Raw genomic sequence first — 14,995 nt, 5'->3', positions numbered from 1 at the left:
AGGTCATGTGTCGGGTCAGAGGTCACTCGTCATATGTAGGGTTAGAGGACATGCGTCGGGTCAGAAGTCACTCGTCATGTGTAGGGTTAGAGGTCATGCGTCGAGTCAGATGTCACTCATGCGTCTGGTCAGAGGTCACTCGTCATGTGTAGGGTTAGAGGTCATGCGTCGAGTCAGATGTCACTCGTCATGCGTTGGGTCAGAGGTCACTCGTCAGGTCAGAGGTCATGTGTCGAGTCAGATGTCACTTATCATGCGTCGGGTCAGAGGTCACTCATCATGTGTAGGGTTAGAGGTCATGCGTCGGGTCAGAGGTCACTCGTCATTTTCAGGTCACACGTCATGTGTAAGGTTAGAGGTCATCCGTCGGGTCAGAGGTCACTCGTCATATGTAGGGTTAGAGGACATGCGTCGAGTCAGATGTCACTCATCATACGTCGGGTCAGAGGTCACTCGTCATGTGAAGGGTCAGAGGTCACTCGTCATGCGTAGGGTCAGAGGTCACTCTTCCGCAGAACAAGACTTGCGTACGCCGTTATTAAGCTTTATAAAGTTGTAAATACAGATATTTTTTCTCACACAAACGCATGGCTGTGCTACAAAAGGCCTTTATCACCCCCCTGGAGGCATATGGATTACTTTTATGATGGATGGATGTGCTTTTTCGAGCTTCAAAATCTCAGGCTGCATTCACTACCATTATACAGCTTGAAAGAGCCAGGATATCACCTTAACACACCTCTGATTAACGTTTGGCTGAAATAAAAAAAGTCATATACACCAAGGATTGAGGGTGAGTAAATTTTACTTTAGGGTGAACTAACCCATTAACTGTGGTTAGGCTCGCAAAACCTAGATGTAAATGCAGGCTGTTAAAATGAATCGTACCAAAAACAAGATGAGAAAATCAGGCGGAGCTGAAATGTCTCTGACAAAAGCAAGTTTGTTAATCTCTCCTGCTCTAATCTTCCCTGACCGTCGAGCTTACTGAACCAAGCCATACATGTGTCATACAAGAGCAGTGTGTGTGCGCACGACGCCTGTGCCTGTGTGAACACAATGCTTCTGTCTTCATCCTCGTCCTCCTCCAGGTCTTCCATGCGCAGAAGGCCGGCTACAAGGCGGCGATTGTCCACAATGTGGACTCGGATGACTTAATCAGCATGGGATCCAATGATCGTAAGTTCCTGCACACGAATGCATAAAACATGTAGCAGAGACACCCGCTCATGTGTTCTGCTGTGGGACAATGCTGTGATTCACAAACCCCAGCCTCTGTGCTGATAATAACCGCTGCTGTATTTATGAATTCTGACCGAGTCGTGATGCCGTTCAGGACGAAGCCATGAAGGCCGAACTGGAGGAACCGACCTTCAGCGCTCTTGAAGGAATAGCTCATCATTTACTTACCGTAATGTTGTATCAAATGGCTGTGCAAAAATTAATTGCGATTAATTGCATCCAAAATAAAAGTCTGTGTTTACATAATATATTTCTGTGTGCTGTGTATAATTATTTTGTATATATAAATACATATGCATGCATGTATATATTTAAGAATTATTTGCGCTTAAATTCTGTATATATATATATATATATATATACAAAATCTATATTATATAAATATTTTATATATGAATAACACATTTTCTTAAATTTATACATGCATGTGTGTGTATTTATATATACAAAATAATTGTATACAGCACACACAAATATATATATATATACATATATATATATATATATATATATATATATATATATATATATTAGGGCTGTCAAACGATTAATCGTGATTAATCACATCCAAAATAAAAGTTTGTTTACATAATATATGTGTGTGCAGTGCACTGTGTATAATTATTTTATATATACATATATATATATATATATATATATATATATATAAATACACACGCATGCATGTATATATTTAAGAAATATTTTCATGTATATACTGTATTTACATTTATATATAATTTATTTTATATATAAATATTTTATATTTAAATTATATTTTTTTCTTAAATAAACATGCATGTGTGTTAGATATTATATCTATATATACTGTATATACAAAATAATTATACACAGTGCACCCACATATATGTAAACACAAAGTTTTATTTTGACAGCCCTAACATATATATAAAAAGTGGCGCTCTCATAAAGTCGCCTCTCAAACAGCTCGCGAGTGCCAAATTGAGTTCATTTCCATGGCTTAAACGATCATATATACACAAAATTATTTTAAAATGCCCATCTTGACGAGTATTCAGGTAAACACAGTCAGTTTTGGGAAGGAAACGCATGTTGTGTAACAACAATATATTGGAGCTCTTAAAGTGACGGCAACCTAATAAACCGAAAAACTTAAAGCCATGTTTATTTCATTTGTCTCTTTATTCTATTGTATTTATTCATGTTATCATTTGCTATTTGTTTTGTTTTTTATTATTGACTGTTTACTTGGCTTTTTTGTGAAGCCTCCATAAGCTATTGCAATAAAATGACCCAAATCATCAAAAAATTACGAGATAATAATAAAAATATGATATCTATATGGCCGTTTTCACCATGGTATCGGAAACGGTATTGAATATTGACAAGTTATCGTATTGAAGTTAGAAATTCCAGTATCGTAACACTAATGTACATAATGTTACTGAATCGAGATTGAACAGTGTGTTATTGCTGAGAATGGTGACGGCCAAACACAATACTCGGTTATCTGAAGTGATCTATCCCTTTAAAATCAAAATCGACTTTTACAACTTTCAAATGCACTCCTAATAATGTGTTTACAAGGGTTTGTTTGAAGCATCAAATTGAATCAGAATAAAATCTGGTCGAGTTTACGGTCTACATTTGTTTGTTTTGCAGTGGATATCCTGAAGCAGATCGACATACCATCAGTGTTTATTGGGGAAGAAGCGGCCAACTCTCTGAAAGAGGATTACATCTATGAGAAAGGGTGAGGACTGAATACTTCACTGTTCTGATGCTTACCAGAAGCAGAAACATCTGCTCTCCACCAGTCATATGACACGAGACAAAGTCTGCTGTTCACACAGTCATCTGCAAATGTGAAATATTCCCAAAACTAGCATCAAATTTGAGGTTATATTCTCTGAAAAAATGTGAAAGGTTGACCTGTATACATGTAGTGTCACACTCACAGTCTTGCGTTGTGTTTTCAGCGGTCATGTGATCCTCATGCCGGACTTCAGTTTGCCTCTGGAGTACTACCTGATCCCGTTCCTCATCATCGTTGGGATCTGCCTCATCCTCATTGTAGTTTTCATGGTGAGTCGCGATTGTGTGTAATAAAAACAACGGTATATATTAGTTTTGACGGACATATTTACTTACATCCTTTTAATCTCAGATCACAAAGTTCGTACAGGACCGACATAGAGCCAGGAGAAGTCGCTTACGCAAGGACCAGCTGAAGAAGCTCCCCATTCACAAGTTCAAGAAAGGTAAGACACGCGCGTGTTAAATAGGATCAAACGCTGAGAATGTCTTCAAATACATCAAATGTCTCGAGACTGTAATCTGCTGCTCTGTGAACCATGTGACCAAGACTGGAGTAATGATGCTGAAAGTTCAGCTTTGATCACAGGAATAAATGACATTTTTGAATATATATTTACATATTATTCCACAATATTACAGGAGAGAGAGTTCTGGAATCTGATTTATACTTCATTGAGTCGGTAAATCAGTTCAACTGTCAATCTAAAATGAGTTCAGCTTCAATTATTTTGTAGTTTCTCTGGAAATGTAGGGAAATTCACTTCCGAAGCCATTTCAGAGCAAAAACATACATTCTGAAACAAAGATTATTAAAAAAAATAAAATAAGATAATAATAATTTTTGATGCACCGAAATTAATTTTTGATATGTTTTATTTTACCTCAGGGGCATCCAAGATGTAGGTGTCTTTGTTTCCACAGTATTTTCAATTTTGATATTTTTAGGTCAAACCGTTCTTGTCTGTCAGTCATATAATGCAGGTCTATGGTCACCACCTCAAAGAGCATGCACAGAGAAGTCCAAATTAAACACGATTTAATGACTCGTAAATGTAAGTACACACTGATGGCCTAAGACACGAAACGAGCGGTTTGTGTGAGAAAACGAACAGCATTTATATGGTTTTACCTCTTGTAATCAAGTGATATGAGGGCGTGGGCGCTTCGGTCTGCACAAGCGCCGGAAAGTGCCAGAAGTGATAAAAAAAAAAATCAACATTGTCTTTTGATACATCAAAATTGTCATCCATTGCTGTTTCCTGTATATCTAAATATGTTTAGATCTTCACAGTGAAGGGTAACGCTTCCGAAATCTCTGTGTAAACAAAGAGTGACGCACGCCCTCAGATCACTTGGACGTGGCTGTCGTTACAAGAAGTAAAACGATATAAATACTGTTTGTTTTCTCACACAAACCGCTCGTTTCGTGTCTTAGGCCATCAATGTGTACTTACATTTACGAGTCATTAAATCATGTTCAATTTGGACTTCTCTGTGCATGCTCTTTGAGGTGGTGACCATAGACCTCCATTATATGACTGACAGACAAGAACGGTTTGACCTGAAAATATCAAAATTGAAAATACTGTGGAAACAAAGACAACTACATCTTAGATGCCCTTGAGGTAAGATAAAACATAACAAACATTAATTTCAAAGTGAACTATCCCGTTAACATTCTCTTATCTTAAATGTCAGATTCGTTTAAAATGGCTGTCATGTTGGAAAATGCAGTTTTTAAAGGGATAGTACACCAAAAAATGAAAATCCTCTCATTAATTACTCATCCTTCGTTCATCTTGAAGACGCAAATGAAGATATTTTTAATTCTCTCCCTCCATTGACAGCCTACGCAACTACCACTTTCAAACCTAGTAAAGACGCCATTAAAGCAGTCCGTGTGACTCCTAACCTCAATTGTATAAAAGGACACGCAAAAAAAAAAAAAAAACATAATTTACCACTTTATTCACAAAAATATTATCTCTAACATGCATTTTACAACTTAAAATTGTTTTTTTGCTTAAAGCAAGCACTCACGTCACTTCATAAATTGAAGTTAAACCACTGGAGTCACATGGATTACTTTAATGACGTCTTCACTGTCAGAATAAAGCTCTTAGCCTGTGTGTTTTGATGTTGCTGGGCGTCAGCATTTTCCGTGCGGGACGGAGAGCCTGGCATTGGTGTGGCACGTGACGAATGTGGGTGAAGTGTGGCATTCCCCTCCCACCGCCTCCACCCCCTCAGTGAATCATCAAGCCTTTTTTACAACCGAACCAACGGCGTGATTGACCGTGTGTCTGCATGAATGAGCTCGTAGATGCGTCCAGTCCTGACGACCTGCAGACGTTCCTCCCTGAGGAGGTGTCAGGCGTCGAGTTTAAGGGATTCGGGTTATATCCACCGGTGTTTTACGCTTCAGATATTCAGTGTGAAGGTCATTTGAAATTGTTTCCATTTCATTTTGTTTACCAGATGTGGGTAATTTATCTACCCGATTATGAGTAAATGCCAACTGGACTGACTTAAAGTTAGTTAGGCTTTATTTTCTTTATGCAAATATATGGATATGAGCGAGGCAGCTTGTCTAAAAAAGACGTTTCAACTTTTTTTTTTTTAGGTCAATGAATCACATTACGAGTGCAAAGAGGCGGAGAGGGAGTTTGTAACCATAGCTGTTCAAAAGTTTGCTAAATAACTTGCTGCTGAGTAAATAAACTATACATATAATTTTAACGATTAGTTTACACACGATTTATTTTATTATAGGCACGTGCTGCAGTTTTAATGTCCGCCGCTTTAAATGCTCAAGCTCTATAAACTCTTATTGATGGATTCTTATTGGTTGTCAATGTTTTCATAATTAATCAGACGGGAATCGCTCTGAAAAAAGTAACGTTCGTCAGTAACATGCTGTTCTTTATAGTTAATTTTGATTTAATTACGATAATTTAAAGGACTATGATATTATTTCTAGCTATTTTTTTTTGGGATGCAAGTAGTCTCATCTCTTCTGACTAGGGGTTTCATCAACTAGTCGACTAGTCGACTATCACAACCACTAGTTGGCGCTGTTGGCCTTAGTCGACTAGTCGGAAACAAAATGATGACATATATATAGATATATTTTTTTTGTTAACTATCCCTTTAAATACAAGCGACAGTACTATATACTATAAGCACTATAAGGCGCACCTTTAATTACCTATTTTAGAACATTTTTCAAACGTTTGACTGGGTTTGCGTTATGCATCCACTAGATGTGCTAAAGGGAATGCAGCGAGTGCGCAGCGTCGGAGGTGAGGCGTTTATTTAGTAAGCGTGAGCGCGCTGGGGCGGGCACGTAACTTGCATTCGTAGCCTGCTGACAGTAGTGTCTGTTCGTGTGTGTGTTAGAGAGAGCGAGCAATTGATCCATATATAATGCGCTCCGGATTATAAAGCTTGAGAAAAGGCCGGATTGAGAAAATTAAAGGCTTTTAAGTGCGCTTTATGGTGCGGAAAATACGAGTACTACTCTCGCTTTTAGACCAGCACGCGACGTGTTTAATATAGACGCATATTAGCCTACACCAGATTTTCTCTCAAATGTTTGCTTTCACTTTCTATATGGGGAGGCTGCACTTTAGACATAGCCAATTCTGTTTATGTAAACATTGTGTGTATTTAACAGTATTAGCATAATAAGACTTGAAAGATAACTTAGTCCAGTATTCAGGCGCTGTTTGACAGGCTTCTATTGCCTGTGAGCGTCGGGGATATGCCGCGCGCTCAGGAAAGCGCACGTTAGAACAGCGCATCAGCGCGTGAATTAAATGTTTAAGCGGCAAGGCTTAGCCTATGCAAACAATGAACTTTTGTGAATTGCAGTGTCCCGTACCTATTCCTTAACGTGTGATGTGTAGGCTACGTCGCGTTGTACAGTTGAGACAAGAGGCGCCAGAACTGATAGATTGCACTGTACACGATACTACTACCATATTTCTTCAAAAGCAGATCGTGGAGACATTTACTATTCGTGTTGTCGCACACCCCTAGAATAAACCATTTAACGACTAGTCGTCGACTGTTATGCAAAACTAGTCGACTAGCAAAAATCAGTAGTTGTGAAACCCCTACTTCTGACATGATGTTATAGCGACACTCTGTCGCCGTTGTCTTTTTAACTTTTTAACGTCTTTTTTGATGGTTGTCTACCAGCTTTAAGGCATAATAGCGCCACCTACAATGTTGGAGTTTCAGCGAGATAATTTACGATATTATTGCATATGAAGTATTTAAGGAGTAGTTCACTTTTGATAAAACTTTTGCTGATAATTTACTCACCCCCATGTCATCCAAGATGTCCATGTCTTTCTTTCTTCAGTCGAAAAGAAATTAAGGTTTTTGATGAAAACATTCCAGGATTTTTCTCCATATAATGGACTTCAATGGGAACCAAACGGTTCAAGGTCCAAATGACAGTTTCAGTGCAAACTGTTCAAAGGGCTTTAAACGATTCCAGACGATGAATAAGGGTCTTATCAAGCGAAACGATCGCTCATTAAAAAACAAAAAAAAGTTTACGTTTTATAAGCTCAAATGCTCTGTGATGAGCGTTCGTGACTCTCCTGTTCGAATTCGTTCATCAAAATGAACGAATCTTTTTTCATGTCATTTGGTTCATTAAACAAACGAAATGAACGAGTTAACTCGGGAAAAGATTCGTTCATTTTGATGAACGAGTTTGAACACGAGAGTCACGAACGCTCATCACAGAACAGAGCAAGGCGAGTATTTGAGCTTATAAAACTTAAACTTTGTTATTTATTTATAAAATGAGTGATCGTTTCACTTGATAAGACCCTTATTCATCGTCTGGAATCATTTAAAGCCCTTTGAACAGTTTGCACTGAAACTGTCTTTTGGACCTTGAACCGTTTGGTTCCCATTGAAGTCCATTATATGGACAAAAATCCTGGAATGTTTTTATCAAAAACCTTAATTTCTTTTCGACTGAAGAAACAAAGACATGGACATCTTGGATGACATAGGAGTGAGCAAATTATCTGCAATAGTTTTTTTTAAAAGTGAACTACTCCTTTAACATATCGGTATTTATTTTTTTAAATATCCTTATTATCGTCAATACCTTTGATGTTAAGTGTTTTGTCATTTCTAACATACTTTATTAGCAAAGTATATAACGTATATTTACTGTGGCGCTTGTTGGTGACCTAAGGAAAGCTGAACCAAGAATTCAATATTTACAGTTCGCTACATGAAAAGTGATATCTCCAAATCATATTAGATTTTAAATTGAATATTAGCTTGCTATTTACTGAATACTGTGAAATGTACACTACATATGACCTAATATTTGTTAGTGTGCATTTCGCAACCATAAATATTTCAAGCAGTAGTCAGCACATGACCTCATCTTTGAAGTGCATTGTGGGATAGTTTCCATCCAGTAGGCTCTGTTGTTTACAGCTCGTTTTGGCAAACTGAGTAGGTACTACTTTTATATAAGTGTATACTTAGTTTTATTTTATATACTTCTATGCCGTGCTGTTGTATTAATAGTAGCGCGTTCACACTGATCATATCAAAAAGAAAATGTACAATTTACCCAGATGGTGCACTTAATTAACCGATAAAAAGAAGTGTGTAATGTTGTCACAGGGGCGTTCAGTGAATAAGTGCAGTGTGTCATTTGGGACAAAACTAGAGTAAGAATGAAAGCTGTGATGTTCTTATTGTCATGTGACCTACCAGCATCAATTATATGTATCCTAGAGATTTAGTGCAGAAAGATAATGTAACTTCACAGTATACTGTATATACTAAATACTAAACTAAATGAGCACATTGTTTACATTTTCATGAACCAGCCAGGAGAATTATTTAATTTTCAAAATATTCTCATCCGTTTGTTGAGCCATTGGCGCCAAAGCATGTATATGATGAGTCCTCTCTAAATATATGGGTTATCTAGATTAGCCCACTGACACATCTTACCCCCATCACCCTGGTTTCCTCCTCCTCTGCTGACGCGCTGGTTTTCTTCATCCGCTGCAGTGCTGATTCATCAGTCTCTGCCTCACTGACCCAGTCGCGTGGACCACAGACTCAACCAACAGCTGCCGACGGGCACCGGAATTACACACTCTCGGAAAACACACAGAGAGTGACGGCTCTGGGATTTTTACAACTGAATTGAACGGCTAGCATTTCAGTGAAACAAAGGAGGCCCTGTTTACTTTATCTGGTACTAAAATGTGGTTTGGTTGATCACAAGAGGACCTCACTAAATGGGGTCTAAAACGTTTTGAGCTTTTCCACTTACACGGGTAGTTGGAAACGCATTCACCGGATTGATTTCGTAGTGTAAATGTTTTTGTATAAAAAATATCCATATTTATCACTTAAAGGGCTCATGAACTGGCTTTTTAAATTTTATTATATTGTTGTCTGAGGTCAACTTATGACGTTCGCTTGGTTTTTGCATTCAAAAATGAATAAGTAATAGGCTATTTTGTACCCTAGTTTTAGCTCAAAAACGCTCATTTTTTTAATAATACTTACAGATTGTGATTCGGAGGAGGACGAACCTGATCCATGTACACTGGATACTGAGCCCTCCTTCGGGAACAACCGGCTTGCGAATCCACATTTGAATTCTTTTATATTTTTGAATGATTCGTCATTAAAATGATGAGAACACAAAGTTTGGGCTATACTGTTGTGGTATCGTTGCAAATCTTCACATGCTCGTCCCGGGGCAATGAAAACAAGTGGCTGAACTGTCTTTGCAATGTCGAACACAGCGTCTTCTTGACATGATGCGATTCAGCTGAAGTATTTGAATATGTGTTCTAGACGTCACTTCAAGTCTGCGCGCGCAGTTGTTGGAGCGGCCAATGAGCTAATGTTTCGTATCTACATCACGACGAAACAGCTAATGACTCGTTTCAAAAACTATTCATTTCATAGACTCAAAGAGTTTTGAAAGACAATAACTTTATATACGGTGTACTTTCAGATATAAATCTTTGCAGGATGTTTTCATTCCCTTAGGCCGTGTGTCCACCAAAGTGTTTTTATCCAGCTGAAAACGCTAGACGCTCTGCTGAAGACGCTGTGCATTGAGCGCTTGAGAGCGCGTGTTTTTTTCTGTTGAGACGTTTCGTTGCTATGATACAGAATATAAGCAGCAGTTTGAATGTTGTGACAGTTGGTCAGTGTGCTATTAGTCCCGCCTCTCCTCCACTGTGATTGGATGGCAGGGTAAAATGTGACGGTGATGAGCGGTGCGTTTTATCCAAAGTTGAACATTTTTCAACTCCCGGCGACCAGTAAAAACGCTGGACGCTCGGCACTTCAGCGTGAAAAAAACGCTCAGTGCCTCGGTACGCTCATGGCGTTTAAAAAACGCGGCGCTCCCATTGACAACAATTGAAAACATACGCCAGGCGCGTGGAAAAACGCTTTGGTGGACACACGGCCTTAGAGCTATATTCCACACTACATGAACAGTCATTTTCAAAAATCCATGATAGGTGCTCTTTAAAACATGAAATTAGTCAACTATTATGAAATGGCTTTCGAAAAATGTTCAGGGTAACCCAGTAGTAGCGTTTATCTTAAAGTTCTGAACGAATGAAGAATTGTGCTCTGCAAGGTCATTCGCGTCACAAAGTGTACAAACTGTGAATCTGTAGCATCCAGACCTGTTCTTACAGACCAGCTTTCACTGTAAACTCTTCCCAAACCCCAAAGCAGTGAGCACAAATAAAGCCTCCGACATCCTGTAGTGACAGATATAAGCTTATCCATATACGGTCACACACAGGCACGGCGGTTTGAGAGACCGCGAGAAAATGTGTTCGTTTACTGTGTCTATAAACACCGGCCATCGGCAGAGTGGCTCCTCCATTGGTGGAAAGAAATGTGAAAAAAGGCTGAGGAATTCACAGGGAGGGCAGGACAAATTCCTGGACTTATTGAGACTGGAATGTTTTCCTTGATCCAGGACACACAGGATCTGAAGGAAACGCTGCAATCGCAAGTGTGCAGATCAGAAACCCGTTTAGTCAAGATATTGATGTGAAATGAGGAATTAATTACGGCTGTCAAAAATAAGCCGTTAACTTTGATCCCGCCGGGGAAAGGTGTAAATACTGATGCATCAAGGAGCGATCCTCATAAAAATATTGAGACCAAATGTATTAACTACACTGAACAAAATAATGAACGCAACACTTTTTTGTTTTTGCCCCCATCAGGAGCTGAAGACTTTTTCTTTGTACACAAAAGGCCTATTTCTCCCAAATATGGTTCACATCCGTCTAAATTGTGTTCGTGAGCACTTCTCCTTTGCCGAGATAATCCATTCACCTCATATTAAGATGCTGATTGGACAGCATAATTATTGCAAAGGTGTGCCTATGCTACGTTCACACCGGACGTGAATAGCGCATCAGGCGGGAATATAAGTCAATGCAAAGACGCGTTACGCACGTATAAATTTCTGCGGCGCGAAAGAGCCATAGAGCGCGGTGCGGTAGACGCGAATACGCCTTGTTCGCGCGTCCAAGTTCGCAGAAATTATTTAGTTAGTGCTATTTGTGCACTCACGCGTTTGATGCGAATTCGCGTCTGCCGCCCGAGTTGAAAAATCTGAACAGGTCATCAAACTGAAAACAAAAAAATGGAACTCACCAAACGGTTTGCCTCCGAAGGGTTTGGTGGACACAAATACGGCGATGATGATCCCACGCCGTTCTGCTCTCCAGAGTAAATACAGAGCGGTGAATCTCTCGATGAATGCTCGGTCGACATAAAGAAGATGGCCGCCAACGGGTTTCGATTCTGACACGCGTAAATTTCGCTTTAAACTTTTGATTTTACGCGCGTCAAGAATTAACACAAAGTGGTCAAACTAGACGCGAATTTGACGCGCTATTCTCGTCAGATGTGAACGTAGCATTAGGCTGCCCACAATAAAATGTGCAGTTAAGTAAATGTGCGAAAGAATTGGTGGGGGAAAATAAACTAACAGCTCTCATTCATCACCACTATATTACTATATACAACACAACAATTATATAACTATGTATATAAATGTGGCACATAATGTTAACTTAAATTGAAAAGCCTATAAATGATGGCTTTCAAATATACTAAAAATTTGAATGGCTTTTAATTATTCATCACTAGAAACTGAGAAATATAAAGATATCAGTAGCACTTCTTTCATAAAATGAAATATCAAATATTTAAAGTATACCGTCTTTGTTGTTTCTACATTAATTTGGAGATTCGGTGTGAAAGTGCATTCCAGTATACAATATTACACATTTTTATGTTGTGTGCCATTAATTGCGGTTTATTATAGAAAACTTGACTTATTAACATCTACAGTTAGCTGTTTCTTCTCGTCTTCTAGGCGATTCCTATGATGTTTGTGCCATTTGCCTGGATGAGTATGAAGAGGGCGACAAGCTTCGGGTCCTGCCCTGCTCACACGGTGAGTGTTTACCGCTCGATCAGCAGATAATGCAGTTCGGGAAGGAGTTTACAGCCCAATATCAGTAAAAGGAATGTTTCGGATTCAATGCAAGTTCAGCTCGATCAACAGTGTCTGCGTTTTGTTTGTTTCTATGACCCACATTATTAGTTAAAGGAGTAGTTCACTTTAAAAAAAAAAACTTTTGCTGATAATTTACTCACCCCAATGTCATCCAAGATGTCCATGTCTTTCTTCAGTCGAAATTTAAATGAATTCATTTAAACTGTGGAAACAAAGACACCTACATCTTGGATGCCTTTGAGGTAAGCTAAAACATACCAAAAATGTATTTGCGTGAACTATCCCTTTAATTTTAATTTACTAATTTTAATCGCTTTAGGAATCATTTTAAATTACAGTAGTCAACATGAAGAGGAAGTGGATAGTTCATGTATAACTTTGATCCACTTTAAGGTTTCTGATCCATTAGTTAATAATAGATGACGTTTGTCAGGATCTCTCGCACTCATTCTCTCTGCACCAATTATCAGCCTATCACTGCAAGTGTGTTGATCCGTGGCTGACCAAAACCAAGAAGACGTGTCCGGTGTGCAAGCAGAAAGTGGTGCCGTCCGACGGCGACTCTGAGTCCGAGTCCGACTCCGGGGACAGCGGAGGCGAGGAGAACGAAGTTTCGGAAAACACACCCCTGCTGCGATCCCTGGCCTCTACCAGCGCCCATTCCTTTGGCACCATGTCCGGCTCTCCATCCCAGCGCGAAGTGGAGTCGTCGGACTACGACGAGCACAGCGACACCACTGACAGCGAGGAGGAGGTCACCGTGGAAACGGTCGTCGTACAGCTGCAACAGGGCCGTCCCGACAACATGGAGGCCGACGCTTAAACGTTAGCCAATCACAACTCGGACTCTTAATAGAGATTCCAATACGTTTCACCATCATTTACAATTTATCGTTCGCAGTTTCACATACAGCAAAATTTTCTACGAATCACGATCCCCCCCTCCCCCTTCCTTAAACGATTTTGCGAAATTGATCACACACATGTTTGCCAGCCTCCGCAGACGAGCGTCACCTCTGGGAATGTAATTTGTGCTTGCTGACAAAACGCCAAACTCATCTCAGACGTGTATCCGATCGCGAACAACTGCATGTTTTATACGACACAATGAGACTTTATTATTGAACTTGTACTGACACTGATGTCACACTTTTAGTTGGATCATTAACAGTGGAGCCGTTCTAAATATCAGTCACTCCATGTGTAGTTTAACATCAGTTATGTACTGGAAGTAGGAGAAAAGTTGGAGGTATTTGTTTTGTTTTTGATAACTGTTACCAATGTCTGTTTGCCTTTTAATGTTGCTTTACTGTAAATATATCTTTCTGCTCACCCTCGTTTCTAAGTAGTCTATATTCATTTCTCTTCATGAATAAAATACTACACCTTTTGCTGCTTTCGTCTCAATTTCTCATCCATCATTTTGGAAAGTGGCACATGGTCTTAAAGGGATGCCGTTTTTGAATCCGTTCAGCCGATTTTCTGATATTTAGAAGAATATCAGTAACTAGACAGTTTCTGGTCTCATTGACTTCCATAGTAGGAAAAAAATATACTATGTAAGTCAATGAGATCAGAAACGCTCTGGTTACTGATATTCTTCTAAATATCAGAAAATCAGCTGAATGGATTCGAAAACAGTAAAACTCAACTGTTTAACTCTGGGGGAGTGGTAAAAGGAGCCAATTTCCCCCAAAAAGTGGAATTTCCCCCCCCCCAAAAAAAAATCAGATTTTAGTTTGATCATTTTACACTTTTAATAATAAATATAGCTGCGAGCAGCGATTGCGGGCCCAAGCCGGTGGCACCGCAACCCAGGTGCCTTAAAGGCACCGGGGTGGCGGTACCACCAGCTTTGGCCCTTCATATATAAGGGCCAAAATTAGTATATATATAAATTGTTAGTATATATATAAACCGGTGGCGGTGGCACCGCCACCTTAGTGCCTTTAGGGTTATTCTGCACGACGTGCAAAAACGTAACCCCCGCTTTGACTGTTGAAAAGAAGTGTGCTGAAGAGCTTGGTCTAAAGGTCTATATTTTCGAATGAAGAAACTTTTTCTTGCTGGACTTTATTGCTGTAACTTAAGGCCAATTTATACTTCTGCGTAGGGTGCGCGCAGTAGGTACGGCGTAGCATACGCACAGACGCGTCCCATACCGCGTACCCTTCCGCGTTGCCTGACGCGCACCTCTTCAAAAATGTAACTACACGACCGCAAGATCGGTGATTGGTCGGCTTGGTAGCGTCGTATTTCCTCATTCGCCCTTTCAGGGCTTGGGCCCTAATAATAGAAAAGAATAATCCCAAGGAAAACAATAGGGCCTTCGCCCTTTCAGGGCTTGGGCCCTAATAATTAGTATTTCCTCATTCT

At 39.5% G+C, this 14,995-nt stretch overlaps 1 protein-coding gene across 1 annotated transcript in view; it reads left to right on the top strand.

The window, feature by feature from the left end:
* Window positions 1-14,009, top strand: part of rnf13 (ring finger protein 13) — a 33,211-nt gene extending 19,202 nt beyond the window's left edge. Inside the window, exons 5-10 of the mRNA XM_039689866.2 lie at window positions 1,092-1,179; window positions 2,887-2,977; window positions 3,204-3,309; window positions 3,392-3,485; window positions 12,476-12,556; window positions 13,090-14,009. Of these exons, the coding sequence (XP_039545800.1) occupies window positions 1,092-1,179; window positions 2,887-2,977; window positions 3,204-3,309; window positions 3,392-3,485; window positions 12,476-12,556; window positions 13,090-13,442 (813 nt within the window). The 3' untranslated portion in view covers window positions 13,443-14,009. The remainder of the gene's footprint in view (window positions 1-1,091; window positions 1,180-2,886; window positions 2,978-3,203; window positions 3,310-3,391; window positions 3,486-12,475; window positions 12,557-13,089) is intronic.
* The last annotated feature ends 986 nt before the right edge of the window (window positions 14,010-14,995 follow it).

The sequence above is a fragment of the Pimephales promelas genome, chromosome 2, assembly GCF_988280905.1.
Source record: "Pimephales promelas chromosome 2, fPimPro1.hap1.1, whole genome shotgun sequence".
In the NCBI taxonomy this organism is placed as follows: domain Eukaryota; kingdom Metazoa; phylum Chordata; class Actinopteri; order Cypriniformes; family Leuciscidae; genus Pimephales; species Pimephales promelas.
This window is presented reverse-complemented; position numbering and strand designations above follow the sequence as displayed.